The sequence below is a fragment of the Pagrus pagrus genome, assembly GCF_965226575.1.
Source record: "Pagrus pagrus genome assembly, chromosome: 6".
Classification (NCBI taxonomy): domain Eukaryota; kingdom Metazoa; phylum Chordata; class Actinopteri; order Spariformes; family Sparidae; genus Pagrus; species Pagrus pagrus.
In genome coordinates, this window is record NC_140190.1 from 7,163,581 (window position 1) to 7,185,698 (window position 22,118).

Sequence of the window (22,118 nt, forward strand, 5' to 3'; positions counted from 1 at the left end):
AAGCTATGATAAAAGAAAATATTCGACAGGTTAAGAGTCAAATCAAATGAGTTTGTTTTATTTGAGATTTACTATTACATATGTAAACATGAATATTCTAAAATTGTTAAGCATTCATTTGTGGGTTTATGTTCTCATGTAAATGCTCTGTTGAAAAAAAAAGCAGATAAACACTGACTATGCTACCAATTTGTGTCTGTAATAAAAGCAGAAACGTAATACTTGATTTAATTTAAACAGTTGATAAACATCTTCTGTTATAAATATTACCAAACAAGTAGTCACACGTCAGTATTAATATAATACACAGTGCTCCTTCAGCAAAACAATAATCCAAAGAGAGAAATGTATTGTGTCAAATACAGAGTGTGCAGAGTCCCTACAGATGCACAGTACACAATACGATACGGTCATGTTTGGACTCAGTGTGTTACTGCGGGTCTTTTCAGTCTTCACACACTGCGCACATGATGAACATGAAGTGAGGAAGAATTTACAGAGTCAGAGCAATATTGCTGAGCCACAACGTCTCTTCAAAGTGCAACATTTAAAAAGCTTACAGTGTTCCTGCCAAGCTACTTTCATGGCACTTTATCCCAGACAGAAAACAATGTTACAGTACAGAGCTTCGGCCCCCACTGTGGTTTAAGATTTCTCAAAGCTTGTCCCAAGTGACTCAGTGTGTTCAATCAGTTAAAAATACACTAGCACAGTGATTCCCAACCAGGGGTACGTGAAGCCCAGGGGGGTACAGCTGCATGGGGTTACATGGGAAAGCTGCAGAGTAGCTGAACATATTGAGTAAGCTGTAATACCTGAATATTTGTTACTCGTTGTTATTAAGAGTGCGTGAAAAGTCAGCAAGCAGGCAGACAAGTCTTGAAAGTTACCTAAAGTATTAGACGAATGGTTGAAATAGCTAACAGTAATGAATAAACAGTTAAACAGTTGAAACAGCTGGTCAAAAGCAAATGGTTTAAATATCCAGCTAAAAGCAACGGACAAGTAGTCTGTTAGCTAGCTTAAAAGAAATGGAGATATGATGAAGAAGCTTAAAGAAATGGATGAAAAGCTGAAATTAATAGCTAAAAGTAACTGGAAATAGTTAGCTAGCATAAAAGTAATGGACAAATGGTGAAAAGCTAAAAAATAGGCAAGCGGGGAGATTATTCAATTAGCTTAAAAGTAAAAGGTACATGAATGAAACAGCTAAAAAAATAATCGATAAATGGTTAGAATAGCCAAGAGTAATAAATAAATAGTTCAAATGGTTCAACAGTTAAAAGCGTTAGCTAAAAGTAATGGACAAAGGTTAAAATGTTAGCTACCATAAATGTAATTTGCAAATGGTAAAAGAGCTGAAAGGAATGGATGAACGATGGAAATTGCTAGTTAAAAGGAAAATGGTTGAAATAGCTAATAATAATTTGAGAAATGGATCAGACAGCTAAAGCTAGCTAACCAGCTAAAAGTACTGGATGGTTAAAACTTCTGCCCCTCCAAGTGGGAGCGATACAAATGTAAACTTGACCACACCGACCAACACTGACAGTTCAACTGTATAAAAAACACTAATAATACACACTTCGTCAATAGTGTTAAATATGATGTAGTTTATGATAAATTCAAACGAACACATCGGGACATGATGGGTGGTGTTGATAAAGGGGACTGTGAGCGTACGTCACACACAAAAAGGTTGAGAATCACTGCACTCGTACACCCAGAATGGCTTTTGTGTTCCTCTAGCTGCTGTAAGAATTACTTTCTCACAAAACAAAAAGCAAATAATGTTATAAAAAAATCCAATTTTTACAGCAGTTAAACTTTGTACAATATTTTGGATGCATTTTGTACATTTCTTTAACTGATTCGACAAGTACAACCATTTGGAAGTTGTTTGTGAAATCTTTTAAGTAAGAAATACGCAACAAACAGACCTCTTTGAGTCCTGGTAGAAGTCGTCAGAGTGAAGCATCCTTCAGTATAAGCTTTCCCTTAACTGGATCTATATCAAGGTTTTATTACTGTTTAATTCATCCACAAGGGTGTGTGATAACACGTTCACATCTATTAACATGTCAGTAAATGTAGTTTCCGATCATATTACTACCAAAAGGATCGTGGGTATAGTCTGTGTAAGGAGCAGTTATTATATGTGTGGTCTTTGAAATGATTGAGGTTTAACCATAGCTTCACTTGTATAACATCTGTTAATAATATATATGAAAATGATGATTCATACGTATTATGCATGACGAGTCAGTGCCTAAATGTTAGTTATTAGTGCATGTTAATCTCAGCAGATGCAGTGCTTCGTTATCTCCTACAGAGGGCGGCGTAAGTTAAGATTTCTGTCTGTTTTATGGCACCATAGTGTCTAAAATGGCTGCAATACAAAAGGACATAAAAACCTAAATATCCTAAAAAAAAAAAAAAAAGGAACAAATCGATTTAAGCTTCATAGATTGTCAGTGCCAACTCAGAAGAAATTGCACTACAGCTATAACTCTCAAGAACAAGACTGCCTGGACTCGCAGTTGCACGTTTGAGCATCTGTAACCAAAGTGACAGAGCACATCCAGAGGCGAAGACAGCTCGGACGAAGAGTTTACAATCCTGGGTGAGATGAACACAATGCAAAGTTACTGACGTTACCAATCTCTATTGTAACAACTGATAAAACTTTATTTGTTTAGAATGCCTTAGATAGTCTTAAGGAAATACTACGCAGTAAAATGTACTAGATTTCTATATCGAATAGAAACAAAAATACTTACACTTAAAATCTACACTTTATCTATCCATTTATATATATTTAATTTGTAATATATTTACTTTATAATACAAATTATAGTCAGAATTACAGAAGTAATAATATAAAGTCTATCAAACATGGAAGCTTTAAAAAAATGAAGACATAAAAAGGCTTTTGGCCTGTTTGCAAGCAATGTTTAAAACTGAACGTTTGGTATCTGTGGTTTTTTTTGTGTGTGTGTGTGTATGTGTGTGTGTGTGTGTGTGTGTTTTCAGCAGGTGTACTGTTACGCAAGGGACATGTAGGAGCAACAGAGGGGGAAACGGAGGAGTCTGAAGTGGATCTGAGAGCTGCAGGGTGACCGAGATCACAGAGCCGTCTCTTTCAGGTCGTTGAGGTTTGGCATACGAGACCTGGAGGGGCGTCCGAAGCCGTGCCCGTTCTGGCCGCCCTTGATGCTCATTTGCTCCGGGTAAGGGTTTCCCTCCGGGCGGCCGAGGGCAGACGTGTGCCAGCCGGACTCGAGCTGTCCGGGCATCGGGTAGGCTGCCTGTCGGCTCTTCAGCTGGGGCGTGCTGACCCCTGAGTGACCCCGGCTTTCTGTGAATCCAGCTTGAGCGGAGGCTGAATTAGGCAGCGGCTGGTAGCGCATGTCAGACTGTGCGGTCTGGTTGGAGGACGAGGACGAAAGGTGCAGGAGCTTGCGCAGAGACTTGAGTGGCTGACTCTGAGAGGGGACATGACACATCACATTTTAAATCAAACGTTTTAAAACAACCCGCATCAAGAAAATACTTTAATTTTTCATTAGGGACGTACCGGCGAGTGTGAATCGGACAGTTTCTCAGGAGGCCAGTCCTTGTCCCTGTCTCGGTCTCGCTCTTGGTCCCGGTCTCTGCTCTTGTCACGGCTCCTGTGGCGGCTGCTCTGGTGGCTGGAGGACCTGGAGGACTTCTGGATGACCGTGTCCACCCCTTCATTAGGAACCTTTCACACATCATTTAGAAAATATCATGTAACCTGTCCAAACTAACACTTTAAAACTTTATCACTTTAACTATATGACCAAGGTGGGTCAACACAATGTAAAGGACAAGAAACATAAATGTGCTAATTCAATTTTTTACTAATTTCCACCACATGCTGAAAATTTTCACCTATTCACAGAAACACGGTTTATTAGAAAGACCTCAAAAATGTCCTTTAGACATCATGTGTTTCATGTTGTCCTTCACATGTGTTAATTTACTCTGGTCATAAGTCTGAAGTTGTGTTTGCTAATAGGCCGTTGTGCAGTTAAGTCATACAAATTAAAAAAACATGACATGCATCTGTTGCCAGAAACCCTAAACATTCACTGATCTGAGGAAGAAAAGAGACGACTCCTCTTGTTTATGATTGAAAAAAGAAGATTTTGGGTGATTTTTTTTACAATCCATGACATATACAATGCCTCAGTATTTCCAAATTATCTCCTGTTTATGCAGCAAACACTATTTTCCAACAACTCTGAGTCTGACTGCCTGCTTCCTCCTGGCCAGATTGCGTTTATTTGTGCTCTGTCATCAGCTTTAACCCCCTCTCAGCATCTGAACAGTCTGTCACATATAAATAGAAATGTGAGGGGAAGAAAGAGTCCAAACACCTGTGTCTGCTGAACCATTACTACCACTGAGACAGCAGTCAGTTTAACATGTCAAAATGTTGTTGCCTTTATATTTAGCAACTAATTTCCTCCCTCCTCCTTACTGATCTATGCTCTATAATCAAGCCGCAGGCAGGTTCAGATACACTTGGAGTGGCAGAGGAGTAGATCAAATGGTGCTGTGTGATGTGGGTAAACAGTAAAGCTTCACGTGAGGGTAACCAGGCACACAAAAATCTCATGTGCTTAACCAAAAGTCGAGTGCTCTCGTTCATCCTCAGCTCATAGCCAGAGACATGCTGTTAGGGCTGCGGCTGAAATCAGCGTCGACTGATCAGAATCAAATGCAACGAACACAGAGACGACCAGCCAGATCCATTCGCTTAACTGGACAAAGACTTGTGAATAGCCTGGTGCTTCATTTAAGTGAAATTTCCGGAAGTAAGATCCATTTTTTTCTAATCAATATAATGAAAAGTTATCAATAATGTAAACATTCATGCATCATTTTGCATTTGCATCATTTAAAGGAGACCTACTGTGCCTTTCTATTTGTTTCCTTTCCTACATTATTCTATATTTGTTCTTGTGCTTGTAAAAGATCTTGAAAGTTAAAAAGGTCAAAGTCCACACCAGCAGAAGCTCCTCTCTCCCACAGAAAACACTGCTCCTGAAAGCCTCGTCAGTAGTCCCGCCTTTGATTCAGTGACTTTGTGACATCACACTACATCACCATGTCACACATTTGTTTGATTTAGCACAGCTGCTCTGCTGTTGTTAGTGGTGCTGGCTCAGGCGTGTGTGAGCTGACGAGCGAAAATAAACATGGGTGGAGAAAAGAAACGGGGAGAATCACTGATTGAAATCAATCGAAATTAGCTTTTTATAACAATCACTGAAATCGAAAGCTAATTTCGATTGATTTCAATTTCAAAATCCTGACGCCCCTAACCTACATCGATGGATCTGACTGGTCCATGTTGACAACTTATTATCACATGAATGATTTTTACATAATGATCAAGAAATCCACAGAAAACAAGCTTAACGTGAATGTAGTAGTCTTGATTATTGTTGTGCGTTCATGCAAGTGTCAGATGGGTGGAGTTAGGAGGTGAGTAGGATAGTGTAAAACAGCATGTACCATGGAAGAGGACACTACAGGGAGGACTCTCACAGAGGAACTATGCTTTTTGTTATTCTTTGGGCTAAACAGAGGGAAAAGACATTTCTTGATGACAGGAGGCCTTCCCTCAGGGACTTGCATCTGGAATATAGAGGCACATGAACGGTGGCACAGGGAAACATGATGCACACGACAACAAGGAGAAATGACTTTACATCTGTGTAAAGGTGCTAGAAACATTTGAAAAGCAGAGGAGGAGATACAGTACGTAGACAGATGTCAAAGGACATATGCATGAAAATAGTGCATCCAGACATGGCTGTACATCCTCACAAGTACTTAACATGCAAGTTACCAGTTGAGATTTTTTCTTCTTCTTCTTTATTGCTCTGAAGAAACCCTGCTTCTCCTTTTCTTTGGATGGCTCAGAGGAGTTCAACACGACGGTATCTGGGCCAGTCCTGAAAATAAAACAAAGGATGCTGAGCGTGATGTCCCAAAGAGAACTGGCCACTGACCATGTTATGTGACCAGTGTAAATTTAATCCACTAGATAATTGTTTCACACACCAATGTACAATGAACAAATATGTGTTGTTGTCAAGGTAACCTCATTTGGAGATGCTATTCTTTGGTAAAAAAAAACAAAACAACAACAGAAAAACCTATGATCTGTTTGAGAAGTGGGGATAATTACCAGGGGTCAAATGCCGGCTGACGTTTGGAGTGGTTCGTTCCATCCCCGGCCCGGCTCTGACCTCTGCTGTCGTGGAAGGAGTTGTCTGGCCGGGGAGAAGGGACTGTTCAACACACACACAACAAATATTTCCATTCAATTGTTGATGTACAGAGGTATATGCTCTGGCATTTAATGTATTGTATTTACTTAAGCTGCATTATTTAAGAACTGGCCATCTGTCAATTTCATACTAGAAAACAAATGGGGGGCAGCAGAGTTACTGCTAACTGCTGCTAGCTGTAGCTGCCCTTAGCTAATTAGCTCAGTTAGCCTGGACTGTTTTGTGTTTACGCAGCTGGAGCTGGAGCTGGAGCTTTGGACCGGAACAGGAAGGGGCTAACTGGTTAGCATGCTAACTTCAGCAGATATCTCTGCAACAGCAACAGTCAACAATTAACTCCAGTTCATTAAAGCCGCTGTGTAGACTATGGAAGCTCTATCGTGTGTTTTATGATAATATCAAAGGGAATGTGGCAGACAGCCAGTGTACTAAAGTACCCCTGTGTATCTAGGGCACCGACATGAATGGACTCAAAGCAACAGAGGCAAGTTCCAATTTTCACCTGAATTGTCCTCATGCCAGCAGAATAATTAAAAAAAAACAGCTACGGGTACATTAGTAGCACACTAAAAAAAAAGTCGATATACAGTATTTTTCTATTGTTTAAATTCTGGCCAAGTTTGATCCTAATCAGAAACAAATGTACATTTTTAGCCATGTAGCATTAAGGTTGGCAATCTCAGTTGGTCGGTCCTCCTTCTCTTTTCCAATGGATTGCTTTGAAATATGTCACTAAGATTCATACAGCCAACAATAAAAGACACATAAATTATAATACCTTTGGATATCCCTCAACTTTTTAGCACCATCATCATCATCATCATCATCGTCGAGTCAAACATATAGTTTATCTAATATTTTGGTTTATGACCAAAAACTGTTGTTGCAGCATTCTGCAAGTAGATGAGGACAGTTTTAAAAAGTAAAAAACTACAACCAAATAAAAGGCTCCATCTAACTTAATCCAAGTCTCTGGAAGCCCTGAGATCCCAATCTGATTTAAAAAACTTGTTATTTCAATGTGCGATTAAGCTCAGCACTTTCGCTCAGGGACAAATGCGTAAAGATTTCAGTTTTAAATGACGTCTTTTCAAGTTAATTTGGTATCTTGGGGCTTCCAGAGACTTGGATTATGCCAGATGAGCTGTATAGAGCCATTTTATGTTTTATTTATTTATTTATTTATTTTATGTTTTAAAACAAGACCCTAGCTAGTTCACTTGTTTAGGAGAATGCTGCAAAGCTGTTTTGTTGTGAAGCTCCACAAATGTTTTGTGGACCACAAAACATCACCTGATTTTCCACTGACATGGGGCTGAGTAGATAATGAGTAATTTTAGGGTGAACTGTTCCTTTAAGTACAGCCTCACAGAATCACTAGCATGGCTGCAGACCTTCAGTCTTGTTCCATAACCAAATACAATAAATCTTTGTCAAAACTGTTTGTTTTGTGTTCAGATTTTGAAAGATTTAGAAAATTGTATGTGTCTGAGGACCTGATCAATGGACACTGATTTGAAGAAATGATTTTGTCAACTGCAGTAAAAAGCAGTCAAGTATCTGAACCTTAAAACTGAACTGACATCTCGATCTCCACAGTGCAGTGAAAGAAAGAAAGAAAGAAAAACATGGCCAGTGAAATCAGTGTGACTAAACCAACCTCGGTAGAAGCTGCCCACCCTCCTTGGCATGGATTCACTGTAGATGTTGCGGTTCTCTTTGGAAGAGCCCCCGTCTTCTGTTTGCTGGTCATGATATAAGCCAACCTGAGTCACAACAGAAGACCTAGTCACACAAAAACTAAGGGCTACACTGCTTTGCATACCTCACCATGTGATCTATTTTTATTTACCTGAAAGAACAGAAAGAAGGAGAAGGCGTATTGATTTACAAGTGGTCATTACAATAAAACAACATCTGTAGAGGCTATAAATGTTTTCCAGAATCAAACTGAAATGTGCTCCGATGACAAGCCTGACTGCGCTATCATAAGTAGTCACATTAAAGGGAAGCAAAGCACACAGAGAAAATGAAGAGGCATCTGATGCGCAGAGACAGAGAAAGAGAGAGAGAGAAAGAGCAGTTCATGACAGCAGTATCCACCCACATCCAGTCTACCGAGAGTGCGGATGTGGGTGGGGAATGGTGGGTGCAGGCAGAATGTCGGACCTCGCTTTTTTGCCGCTGTGTGTGAAAAGATGCGGTGTTGTCCCTTGTGGAGTCCCTTATTGGGGGTCTGCTGTGGGTGACCTCAGTGGGTGCCTGTTCGCTCTGTTAATGGAGACATGATGAAGCATGATGTGAGCTCAGCATTGCAGCGCGCACATACAAATACACACACGCACACACTATATATACTATATGTGTATATACAGTATATATAAATATACAGGCAACATGGTTTACTGTATATACTAACAAGAAAGCCACAAAGCTGCAGTTATGTTAATCCTGCCAGTCCATCAAACATGGGAAACTGACTAACAAGATCTGGCTGGAAACCTAAACACAGATCATGATATTTTCAGATGCCACCAGAATAAATCCTGGCTGCATTGTTGTAGAAACTGAGACTGAGGCACAGTTATCCAACACAACCTGGTGTAGGCATTTATGATATGATTAGATCATGTAGGCCTAGGCTTTCCTTAAAGTTGGTGAGGTTTGATGTGGGCTGATGACTGACCCTACTCATGTCTTCCTCTCTGGAGGAGCCCCCAGAGTGGCGAGGCAGTGTGCGGTGCTGCAGCTGTGGAGACAGGAGCTGGAGGCTGCTGGCTCTGGTGGGGACGCCCTGCCCTACCACCAGCCCCTCATCCGCCCCGTGTGTCCTCTGGTGGTCCCTCCGTACGTACATGGAGTGGCGGTGCGGTCGCTGCTGGGAGGAGAAGGGGCTGGTGTATCCCTGACCGTAAGCTAGAGGGTCATGTGGGGCGGAAAGAGAGTGAGCGTGGCTCCTCTCAACGCCACTGTCCCCAGGGTCTAGGGAATCTGGTGACTTGGCCTCCTCTGAGGCCTTGTGGCGGGTGGAGGAGCGCCTATAGGATGAGTCCAGGGTGTTGCTCTCTCTCTCCCGCATGCTTCCTCTGCCAGCTGCGCCAGGTCCCAGCCTGTCCACCCGGCGGGGTGCTGGGCTGCTTGGGGCTGTGAGGTCCAGGCAGCTTGAGGGAAAATATCGAGATGTAGGCTCATCCGCATAAAGATGCACATCATTTAAGTTCCCCACCGACTTGGCATCGCTAAGCGTGCCATAGCTCTTGGACAAGTTCAGGTAGGCGAACTTGGAGGAGGAGGGCGTGGAGCTGTGGGCCTCCATGTAGCTGTGTCGACTGTGTTTCTCCCCAGATTGAAGCGTGTTGGTCTTCCCCTCAACAAAAGAATGGCGGTTCTGCTGCGAGCGGAAGTTGGATTTGAGGTACTTGGCTCCAGGGCCGTCGGACACCTTGGACCCCAGGTTCATCTCGAAGTCGCCCTTGCTCTTGGCTTCACCAGGGCTGAGCAGATGAGGGAGGTTGCTGCTGGCCAGGTCCATGTTGCACGAGGTGGAGTGGTTGTAGATCTGCGGCTGGTAGTTCTTGGGATGCAGAGTGGGACTGAGGTTGATCGCTGCAGGCATGTTGCCGTTGAGAAAGCCATCGTTGTTGGGGTGGAGGTCTTCATGCCGGGGTAAGCTGGAGCACTCTCTGCTGCTGGAGCGGTGGCTTCCTGAGCTCTTACCCCCATGGCTCCTGAGCAAGTGCAGAAAGAAATGAAACATCAACATACTATAGACCAAACATTCATATTAAGCAATATGTGGTGTTCCACAGGGATCAATTCTTGGACACCTACTCTTCCTTGATTGTGGGCCTTTTCTCTATGCTGATGACTCAGCTTTGTTAGTGAGTTCAAAATGTGTCGTTGACCCAAAAGTGTCAAAATCAAGTCAATGGCTAGTGGAAACTAGACTCACGTCACATTTTGTGCCACAAATATTAAACTTGCTCAACCCAAATTTCTATAAGTTACCTGCAATTTGTGTTGGAATTAGTATTAGAATATCAATACATATCAATACTGAATATTTGAAATTTTTTCAATACTCATTTTCCACAGTATCGATACTCCAGTACCAGCTGTATTTTTTTGCTCTCCTCTCCAACAGCAAGTTGAGACATCGTGATCTCAACTTACTGCCCACATAGTTAATTCATTTAGATGCTGTTGTGCTTAACACACAGTACACACGCCTTGTTGTATTTCAAGCAGCTGACCTTTTCAAATCACAAAGGTAAGCTAATGTTAAGTTATAAATAAATACATTCTAAACAAGCAGCAAGATTAGGTTAATTCAAAGGATTTTGCAGGATAGATCTAACATCTAACAAGGAGAGCTGCTCCACTCCTGACTGCACATTTTCCAAAACTTTTCACAACATCAATTTCCCCGACTTTGTCTCAGCAGCCCCAAATGTGGCTGACTTTTACATCCCTGGGTCCAGGACGTTTCTCTCGTTCACTAGCCACACAGTGAAGCTGCACGGGAGCTTAAGCCTATTCCAAATCACAACACCAACAAACCACATCCAACTTCTGCCAAAAGTCCGAGTTAAAGCTCAAAGTGTTGCTGTTGTTTTTGCCAACTTTCTGTCCATTTTGCAGTTAGCAATCCCCTCCCTCCTCTCTACGTCACCACATGAATGCAGAGCAGTAGTTGCCGGACATAATAGCAAACAGGAAGATCCGTCTCTCTGCGCATCCAACTCTATCCTGATTGGATGAAGTGGGCAGGGATACCAGAAAATGTATTTTCTCTTTTACTGCATGAGCAGGAGGAGGAGAGACATGTGTTACTGATCAAACACTGTTTAACACTTATTTTAATAAAAATATATCACTCACAGCAGCTTCAAGGCTATTTTGGATCTAAATTGTCAATGTCAATGTGTGGGAGCTAAAATCTGGAACGGACTTCCCAGATGAGCCGAGATTGTTGGAATGCAATACAATTTTTAAAAACAGGTGTCAAAAGCAGAGTAAGGACGGCTGAATGTGCAGTTATTTAATATTATAGTAAAAAAAATACAATTTGCATAATGAGTACTGTTGTATCTACTGTAGTTAGTGGCAATGTAGCAGGGGCAAAGCTGTCTTGGTTGTTACCATGATTTTGGGGGAGGACTAGGACCACATAGAAATAATATATATTTAAACTTTTATTCCGGTGTCATGCTTCTGGTGCTTTAATGCATAAACACCTTTTTTGTTTTATATTTTGTGTCATTTAGTGTTTCTATGTTCATGCTTCACGTTGGATTGATGAATAAATGTGAGTAATTTTATGTTTCATGACAGAATAAAAACCAAACCAACCACCTCTCACAAAGGGCAGCACAATCTGCATAACTGTCACTACACAGTGGCCGGCGCAGACAGTGCAGGTAATTGTCCTGTTGACTGAAAAATAACCGGTCACATTTGCATAAGAAAAACACATTGACTTAATAATCCAAACAACAGGGAGACACTGACAAGCTTAGACTAGCAATAGTGCTCACTGCTGACCTGCTGGGGGTGGTGTTGTCTCCATGGTGCGGTTTTCTCTTGGAAGAGCGTACAGGTGTAGGTGTGGGTGGGCCGGGCCGCTCCACCAGCCGCAGGGTCTGGAAGGCGTGGTGGTTCAGGCTCTGCTCCGTGAGAAAGCGTTCTGTCGGGTTGAGCAGCAGCAGGTTCTAACGCGAGAAACACACAGAGGGAGCCATTGAGTCCTCGAGACAGCCCGAACATCCAGACCTCGCAAGCAAACTGAAACAGTCATGCTTTGATGAGTCATCGCCATTATCATAAAAGTCAGGCTGCTACTGCTTTTAATTGTGTCTTACAGTCACCAAACAAGCCAAACAACGATGTCAAATATGATTTGTGACATTTGCTTCTTGCTTGTTCAAATAAATAGGATCAATAACCTGTCTCGATAGACCCGAAATAAAACCTGTGAACTGAAGACAGTTTGTGAACTGTGAGGTTATATAACTAAAATGTAGTGGCAGCTTCTCTTGCTTCGTCAGGACAACAATAGAACAAATAAGACAGACGACTACTTTTGCATTATCAATTAGCAAACGTACTTTGTTAAATTAACTTCCAAACTCAACTCAAGAAAGCCTGATTAGTAATAAGGGAGAAGTCTGTCCTTGCTGAAGTCAGTCCTGAGATGACATTATGTTAGCAGTGAGTCATTATCTACTGGGAAAAGCGCAAGTGCACAAGCACAGCCCACATTCTTGACATGGAGCTCCTGTTTACAGTGCAGACACAGCAATAACAGCAGTGCTGGAACCGGGATATGAGCTGAGAGATGCTGAAGCAGTGAATAGGCATCATGCAGTCACGACGTAAACACTGTGTTAATGATGCAATTATCACATGTCGTGTTTAGGAAAATGGGAATTTTTATGGTTCTCTTTCTCATGGCGTGTAGGGAGTAGACTGAAACAGGATAAAAGGTAGAAATAGAAACATCTCAGCAGCTTTGCCAGACCTGTGATCCCTACCTTTAACAGGTCCAGCAGGGCTCCACCGATGATTCCCAGGTATCTCCGCTCCAAGGTCTGGGGGTGGTTCACAGCAGGGAACTATAACAAGAAACAGTGGATAATAGTAGAGCCAAAAATGTAGCCACAACAAATGTCCAAGTGATAAATGAAGGAATAATCACAAATTTGTAGAAAGACCAGCAGTATCAGTGTGAATGTGGAGTAGAGAGGCATGTATAATCAACAGGCTTTCATAAATCATGTTTTAAAGAAAAAGGGCTTGTAATTGACCTTCAGAAGGAAAGGGGACAATGGAGCATGGCCAATTCTCATTAAAAATCAGCAAATTATAATTGTTTTTCATAGAAACGTGTATGAAACTGAACTGGATACCATTTTTTCAGATTCTGATACCTGCACTTTGTGTATGGGCCTATACCATGTACAAATCCAATGGTGGATAATTGTGCAGTAACAGTTAACAGTTATGCTGTTAAGTTGTATAAAGGTGTCTGGGACACTGCTGGGAAATAGCAGGGTATGTGCTATTGGACTGGTACATAGACTCCATGAGCCAGCATTTTTGGCAGTATCAGTGGGATTTCCTATTTCCTGATCCTAATTGTCTGGTATAGTCATACCTATCTCCACAGTGCTATGTCAGCACTGGAGAACTGGTCCGGCTGCACCCATTATCATTCTGGTGCACGGGGGGGAAAAAAACACTCCGGTTTGTTTGTATTTCTTTAAACCAGTGACAATGGTGTTTTTCAGCACAAAAGCCCGTCATGTAGCGACAGTGCCTCTGTGACGATAGCGTTAGGGCAACCTTTTGTGGTGTAACATTTGCAAATGGGGAGGTAAATCCTGGCATTAAAATATCTAAATCCTAATAAAAGGCATTGGCTTGCAAAAAGTGGTTGCTAGTCTTTGGAGGGTCATACTTGTCTTTCATGTGTTGTATGCAGTGACCTGTCTGACTTGTATCTCTTATTTTGTGTCATCACTCTGAATAAATATCTAATAATCCAATCTAAATTAGCATGGCCTATCATGTAAGTGCGATGATGCTCTCATAAAATATATTGCATGTATCAGGCCAAGACTATGACCATTTTATCCTGATCTAGACGGACGCCGCTACTGCTGAAATTACATTTTTGCAAACGCTGTTCTGATTCACAAGAGCACTGTTGCATGTGCTTTCTTCCACATTCAATCTTCCTATGTCAACCTTTCATTTTGACAGCATTTTTCATCATCTGACTATTGTGGATCTGCTGTTTGCCAAAAAACGTCCAGAAGCTGTTCTTTTTACATCACACATTTCCAAGTGTTGCTGAAAGCACACCGTAGGTGGCCAACGTGATAAAACAACGATCAAACATCCTGTGTTCACTCACAAGTGTTGTGTGGTTTCTTGTTTTCTGATGCATTAGTATTTTAATAAAAACAGTTTGCGTGGTTGCGTCAAACACAATTCTCTTTTTTCATGGTCTTCTATGATCTCATTAAGATAATTTGATGGTGAGAGAGGGTCTTAAATGCGAATGTCCATCGGTGAGGTTTGTTGGAAGGGTGACATTCTCTACTCATTTAAATGATAACAAGCATAAAAATGTTGTGGAGAAAAGAGGATCTTTTTTTTTTCTTGAGCAAATACCAACAATAGCAGGCACTAGATGGTTATTCAAGAGGCATCCCTGTCCAACATGTGCCTGTCTTCACTGTAGAAAAACAACTGGCATATATTTCTGAGCAGGAATCCAGAGAAGAAATTAGGCTTTCCATACACCCATTCGCCACAATTTTTTTTTTAAATGCAGCATTCTCAAGCAGGGTCCTATTCACTGTCAGGTATTCACAGAGGGGCAGTCTGCAAACCAATAATTATAACCTGAAGCGTGGGCACAGGGGAAGGGAATGACGACCCGGGTCTGTTGAACCACCAGCCTGCCACAGAAGACTTATCACAGCCTTCCTTCACAGAGCATACAGGATACATGATACACGATGAGTCATTGTGATCCAATCAGTCACGGCACAGCAAACTCAGCCAGGAGAAAAAAAAAAAAACAAGCAGAGAGTGCAGAGACATAACGGGGAGAAAATAAATAAGGGAAGAAGAAGAGGAGGAGGCAGAAAGAGACAGTCGAGAGCGATGGAGGAGAAGAAGAAAGGAGCAGCATGGGTCAGCAGTGTGAAGTGCAGTCAGGATTGGGGTAAAGAGTGTTACCCGCAGCCCGTGGAAGCGGGGGTTGTTATAGAAGAGCTTCATCTGTTCTGGTGGCAGGGGTCCCAACACTTTCTGGATGGTGAAGAGCTGGTCGATCTCACTCTCTCCCGGGAACAGAGGCTGCCCATCGCTAAGCTCTCCTAAGATGCAGCCCACTGACCACATGTCCACCGCCTTCCCGTAAGGAGCCCTGGGACCACACATTTATGGGGTTGGTGATTGAGGCCAGGCATAAAAATAGCTTTTGTAGGTACATGTCAGTGTGGTGACTGGAACCTGGAAGAGGTTAAAAAACACCGGACGTACCCGAGCAGGAGCTCTGGAGAGCGGTACCATCTAGTGGCCACATACTCGGTGTAATTGGCATCAGTCCCCTCAGAGAGATTACGTGCAAAGCCTGGCAAGAGAAGACAGGAAGCAATAGAGTATAATGAGGAGCTTTTTGATATGCTCTACATGCTGAGACACCTAAAAATGACTTCAGCCAGGCACCTCTGTGGACGCTCATTATGATTCAGAGGTGGAAGTTATGCAGTAGTTGAGGAAGGGAGAAGCTGCACTCGTATAGGAGAGACGAGGAGACCTTGTGTGAAACATTGTACTTGTAAAAGGGGCCATATTAAGGCAGTTTAACACATATCCAGTCATATAGATTTTATATATTAAATGATGCGTAAAACTCTGAATACATTTTCATAATCCTAGTCTGATGGATGTATTTCTGCAGTTGAAGTGAAGTGAAGTGAAGTGAAATGGATACAGAAAGTCTGTCAAGTTAGCAAGCATAAATACAAAAGGCAATGGTCTAAAGCTAAGAAACAGTCAACCAGCACTTTGATCTGAAGCTCACCAATTAACACTTTGGGGTTTGTATGTATTAAACAAACAAGATATAATGTGTTATTTATTGCGCTTTAGGTTTTTCTACTTTTTTCAGAGCTAGCTGTTTCCCCTTGTTTCCAGTCTTTGTGCTAAGCTAAACTAACTGGCTGCTCAGGAACATTTTCTGTCACTTTACGATTTCTGCATTAACAAATGCTTTGTCAAAATGTTTCATGTTTGTAATCGCTGTAAGTGTATGATCACAAATGTCCCATATTATGCTCATTTTCAGGTTTGTTTACATGCTTTAATGTTCAAAACACACATTATTTTTCTCATGCTCCTGTCTCTTAAAGCCCAGCCTGCTCTGATTGGCCAGCTCTCGCAGGCCTGAGTTTTACATCAGCTCTGACGGTGTTTTTGCAAGCGTGCAGGGACTGAATGGTTGTGACATCATAACTTTACGTAATTTGCTGCAGCTCATTTAAAGGCACAGTTTTTTTGAATATAGTATGCATGCAGTTCTCCGATGATTGAGCGTTTTGATTTTTTCACAGTATCTACAAAGCACCTAGACCTGCTTTATAACCAAAGAGAGAGAATTCTCACTTTGTACAATATGGGACCTTTAACACATATTTCTGGTCATGTGGTGAACTTTAGAAATACTGGAAAAGTATTTTTCAATATATCTCAGAAGCTTTTGGGACGCTTACAGCTATTCTTGGATTAACTAGCTCCTTATCTTTTGCCAGTAAGTTTGAAAAAAAATGTCTTCGGTTTGGGACGGTACATTTGTACTTTTTAAAGAAAAAACTGCACTGTATTTAATTCAATCACAACTGTGGTTACTGTTTTATTATTATCAGGATGTGCTATGTCCGTTTGTGTCTTTTTTTTCTGTTTCTTTGTTTGTTTTCCTGCTGTGTCCTTAAAAATAGAAAATATGTATTTTAAATAAAATGCTTACTGGAAAGGAAAAATTGCCAATCTGAAATACACTGATGCAGTTATTTACGCTTTTCATTTTCAACATTTCTCAAAATGGCTTGCCGCGACATCCAAAATCAAAACAATAAAGATAAATGTGCAGTAAGACACAGTCCCAAATGTAAACCTTGAGAGCGGCGTTTGTTTGGCCTATGTCTCCTCTCTCAATGCCTTTGGCTGACACAGATCAAACAGCAGGTCTTCAGTCTCTCACTCCAGATTGCCTACATGATGTTGGCTATGCCATGTTTTCCGTTTCCCCCCCCGTTTTGTTGTGGCGCTACCAGATTGAATCAAGGCGTGATCACCCTCTTGTTTTCCAACACGTTTCATCAATTGAGATGAGGGAAGAATGCACAGCGGCAGCCTGAGAACCAGGAGAGAGGGCTGCGCGCAAAGCTTTAGATAACCGGATGAAGCCTGCCTGCTGCCCCTCTGAAGCACTGGTTTCAGCCAAATATAGTCTCTGTTGAAAATACTCCTTTTACATCACAGCTTTGTATGTTTGGCCACCTTCCTTACAGCTCTTGCAGTGCGAGTATTTGATGGATGCGCTCACCAAAGTCACATAACTTGAGGACGTCATCAGAGCTGATGAGAAGGTTTTCTGGCTTTATGTCTGAGGAGGAAGAACACACATAATCACGCTTCACACTTACATCATCATTACCATCATTCCTGCCACCACATATTTATCTGTCTTACCGAAACCATTAGATTCTTTTCATCTGACACCGTCTTTGTAAAAAGCAGCGAACGAAGAGGCCAAGAAATTGAATTCGAGCAGTCAAAGTCCACAGATTGTAAAGACATACCATAACTTATACATCAAATCCCTGGATACCACTGTCATATGTATACCACGGGCCATTTGGATGCCTGCTCTGGTGCATTCAGTGTGCCAAAAGCTCACATGGGCCATCTGCTTTCCTGCTCTGCTGCTAGTGAATTGCCCAAAAGCTCACATCTTGTGACAATGGAACGGTTGGTTAAAACATGTCAGACAACCTATTTAGCCACTGTTTCGTGAGAGTAGTGAGCATCCATTCATACATTTATATTCTCAACATCAAAGCACGGATGGCGCCCAGTTTTATTGGAGAAAAGAAGAATAAGTAAGAAAAGGGAGATTTTACCCCGGTGCACTATGTCATGCTTGTGGCACCAGTGAATTGCTCGGATTAACTGGTAGATGTAGCTGCGCGCTTTGTCAGTCGGCACGCCGTTGGGTAACTCCTCAAGCAGCTCGAGCATGTTCTGAAAGAGAAACAAACACCACAAGAAAATGAAGGTGACCACACGCAACCTCTCAACCTCATATTGGACCAGTCTGTAGAAGAGCCTTACCTTCTCCACATACTCAAAGACAAGATACAGCTTTCCTCTTCTGCGGAAGGCCTCCTTCAACTCCACAATATTCTCCTGCTTGAGGGTGCGGAGCATCTTGAGCTCCCGTAGCGTCGTTTCTTTAACCTCTTCATTTTCTGCATGGAGGTGAGACAAAGAAGAAATCAGGATCATGTTGGAATGGGATGCACCCCAACAGAAAGAAAGACATGGAACGGTTCGACAATAAAAAAAACACTGATGTGTTCCCCTCTTACCTTCACTGTCCTTGAATTTCTTAATAGCCACAATTTCATTTGTCTCCTGTGATAAAAAACACAGAGCAGCAAGTGAGAAATCAATCTTATCTTATCTGTTCATTGCTGCTGTTAATACATCATCACAAAACACACGGCGGCGGAGATGAAAACACGATGACAGGATTGCTGCTTTTACTACTGCCAGTGTGACAAACGGGTACAACACAGTTGTACATTCAGGTGTGTGGGCTTTAGCTCAAAAGATATAATTGGTTTAATCTGTAGAAACACGTTTGAGTTCAAATTTGCACACACAAGGGACGCCACAGTAGCTCAGTTAGAGCGTGTGCCCCATGTGCAGAGGCTGCGTCCTCGCTGCAGCGGCCCAGGGTACAAGTCCGACCTGTGGCCCTTTGCTGCATGTCATCACCCCCCTCTCTCATCCCATTTCCTGTCATATCTCAAGATGTCCTATCAAATAAGGCCCAAAAAATAGCACACACATTATCAAAAAACAATTTGCATCTAAATTAGCATGTCTCCTTCTGTTTTCCTGCCCTGTTTCCTGCTCACCTGTGTTCTTCCCCAGACCACTTTCCCTCCACACCTGCCCTGCATCAGCCTTATCTGCCCTGCCCTGTTTCCAGTGTTTGTCCCAGTTTATCAGCTCCTTCCCTGCTCTCTTCTTTCCTCAACTGATTCCCCTCCAATGTGTTTCTCTGCCTCTCTCCACCTGCACCTCATCCCCGTTAGTGTATTTAAGTCTGGTCATTAGTTCAGTCTTTGTCAAGGTGCCTGTTGTGTTACCCCATTTTGGTCTGCCTTCCGTCTCTGATAGAAAAAATATTGTGCAAGTATTAATCCATTTACGGTTTATCATTTTTCAAGCAAAAATGCCAAACATTTGATGGTCACAGGTTCTAAATGTGAGAATTTCCTGTCTTTCTTTCTCTCTCATTAAACCTTCATTGAATATCTTTGGGTTTTTGACTGTTGGTTGGACAAAACAAGGCATTTTAAGGGTCACCATGTAGTCCAGGGGACTGGGATGGACCTTTTACACTGTTTTCTGATGTTTTAAAGACCAATTAAGTAAGAAAAAGTAATGTATGTATAATAAAAGTTATGGTTAGTTACAGCCCTGGACTGAGGGGTATATCCAGTCACATACAGTATATGGATATGCACCCAATGAGAACGGTCAAAAGTAGACTTTGCTTCACATGCATAAGAAAATTGTCTACAGGCAACTATGCATGGAACAAAGAACTTGAGCTGAACTTATCAGCACTGAGTCACTGTTTTTCTCAGACACTTCTCATCATCCCTCCATGAAGATAGTTCTCTGCGAGAGACGCCCCACTGCTAGCCCCGTTTCGCGACATGTCCTAGTTAGGCCTGATATTTTCTGCCTATGGCTCAGAGCCGTGCTCCAGTTTCCCCCCCTCAGAAAGCCAAAGGCAGCATCGCGCCACTCCAACATGGATCACAGTGAACAGTGAGCCCTCCTCCCAGCTCGGAGTAATGCAAGATGACTCACAGCAGGGTCAGCTTCACGAGCATCACTGTACTGTGCACATGCACAGGTAGCCTGAGTGAAGGGAGACGATGTGCTGTAGGGTACAATCGTCTGTCACGTGTCTGAATGCTGTTCAGTAATAGAGGAAATAAAGCATGATCAGTGGCTACAGTGATTTCAAATAACCAGGATCAGAATTTTTGAAAATGATTATATTGTTGATTTATCTTGATGAATTATTTTCTCAGTCAATTATTTAGTTGTTCAGTCTATGAAATATATTTTTTTAAATGGTTGACGTCCAGGATGACGTCTTTTTTTGACCACAACTCAAACACATTAAATTTAGTGTCACAAAGGAGTAAAGCAACCAGATAATGTTCACATTTAAGAAGCTGCAGTCGGAGAATTATGACTTTTTTTTCTTTAAAAAATGACTCGACCGATTAATCAATAGTTGACAACTTATTAAGTAATTGTTGCAGCTCTACTTCACATCTAGCTCTTTACTTTTGTACCGCAGAAGTCTCCAGGAAAGGTAAATTCTGGGTGCGGCTTGGCTCAACTCCGTGCTGTAAAACTGGTAATGAGAAATGCAAGTCGGTGCGGCGCGGTTTGACTTGGCGTGGTCAAATGTGCAAGTGGAAAAACCCCATAAATCTGCACACTAGCGCCTGGCACCCTCACAGCGATAACAACACTCTAGGGCCTGGCCAAAAAATTGTTCTGCCATTCCCCATAAAATTACAATTTGTCATTTTTATATCTCTGCACAGATTAAACAAATTAGATATAATATGTTAATTAGAGTTGCAGCGATATGTCGATTAGCTGACTATCTTTGGGTTGTGGACAAAACAAGACATTTGATGGCATCATCTTAGGCTTCTGACATTTCATACACCAAACAACTAACCAATGAATTGAGAAAATAATAGACAATGAATCAATAACACTGTTTCCTATGTTTCCAGTCTTTGTGCTAAGCTAAGCTAACCACCTGCTGCCTGTAGCTAAATATTTACAGACATAAGAGTGGAGTTGAAGTGGTCCTACAGAGTCAAGACATCATAGTCTCAATGGCTGATTCCCAACGGGGTTCTTGATGGTGAAGATTTATTCTAAAAGGAATTAAAGGTGTTATTGATCACATTCAGCCACTAACTGTGGCTTTCCAGCTCCTCCTTCCATTGGATTAACAACACAACATCGCTGTTCAAATCATCTGCCCCCTCAAGTTACCGTTAGCTACCTAATGTTGCTAACGCTAGCTAGCTAATGTTAGGGCAGTACAGAATGCACCAGACATTTTAAAGTTTTTTTTCTCCACAAACTCGCATCTACCAAGAGTGTTGATGCCGACAAAAAACAGACACCATGTGACACATTACACTATTAGCTCACAAACCTTGTTAAACCAGAACCAACTGTCAGAACTCTCACACAGAGATAAATAAAACAATAGTTTTGGACCCGACACATTTTAAAGTGATTGATTAACGACCATAATAATGTCTATCATTCTATCTTTTATCATTAAATCTATTCTGCACCTTTCTTCAAGCTTTGTAGATGTATTATCTTTCGTTAATGAATCATCAACATAAAAATGTCACCAGTATGAACTTTGAGTATCAATGAAGTCTTGTCTACTTGATTGACGGGTTTACTTGGTGCTCGCTTGTCTCACTTCAGTCCCATCCAGTTTCCACCACCCATTCGCCAAAAAGCAGCATACCTACATCCAGGCTTCAACACATCCCTCTGGACACCAATTGTTGACATGACAGACACTAGAAAACATTTTTCTACACTCCAGCTCTATGAAGTGGGCGCAGCAGCCTGAAGTAAACACACTCCTTCAGAGGGTGAAGAAAGCAGTGATTTGTCAGATGAACAAATGAGGTGCGGCACAACTTCGGACTTCGCCAGCGCCAACAGCAGTGATTGGAGTTGTGAAGGGCGTACGAGAGAGTCCTCCTCACATGGAGCACTCCCATCATCCCCACCTTCACTAAACACCAACACAACCACCCAGGGTCACTCCACTCCAGAGACCCAAGTTAACCTGTTAGATTATTTGCTCCAGTTCACAACACATAACATCAGTCATTTCATGTT

At 41.9% G+C, this 22,118-nt stretch overlaps 1 protein-coding gene across 7 annotated transcripts in view; it reads right to left on the reverse strand.

Annotated features, from left to right (window-relative positions):
* Nucleotides 1–37: 37 nt before the first annotated feature.
* Nucleotides 38–22,118, reverse strand: part of LOC311258480 (cyclin-dependent kinase-like 5) — a 45,400-nt gene continuing 23,319 nt past the window's right edge. For 3 of the 7 annotated variants that reach the window (XM_084354784.1, XM_084354779.1, XM_084354780.1), the window contains 16 exons: nt 18,497–18,542; nt 18,240–18,376; nt 18,029–18,149; nt 17,452–17,511; nt 15,387–15,477; nt 15,081–15,270; nt 12,863–12,943; nt 11,874–12,040; nt 9,016–10,057; nt 8,499–8,600; nt 7,990–8,095; nt 6,227–6,329; nt 5,885–5,990; nt 5,548–5,670; nt 3,578–3,745; nt 38–3,485 (listed from right to left, as the gene is read on the reverse strand). In XM_084354784.1, the coding sequence (XP_084210910.1) occupies nt 3,126–3,485; nt 3,578–3,745; nt 5,548–5,670; nt 5,885–5,990; nt 6,227–6,329; nt 7,990–8,095; nt 8,499–8,600; nt 9,016–10,057; nt 11,874–12,040; nt 12,863–12,943; nt 15,081–15,270; nt 15,387–15,477; nt 17,452–17,511; nt 18,029–18,149; nt 18,240–18,335 (2,916 nt within the window). In that variant the 5' untranslated portion in view covers nt 18,336–18,376; nt 18,497–18,542 and the 3' untranslated portion in view covers nt 38–3,125. The remainder of the gene's footprint in view (nt 3,486–3,577; nt 3,746–5,547; nt 5,671–5,884; nt 5,991–6,226; nt 6,330–7,989; nt 8,096–8,498; nt 8,601–9,015; nt 10,058–11,873; nt 12,041–12,862; nt 12,944–15,080; nt 15,271–15,386; nt 15,478–17,451; nt 17,512–18,028; nt 18,150–18,239; nt 18,377–18,496; nt 18,543–22,118) is intronic. The other 4 variants (XM_084354781.1, XM_084354782.1, XM_084354783.1 and 1 more) reach the window with 4 other exon arrangements.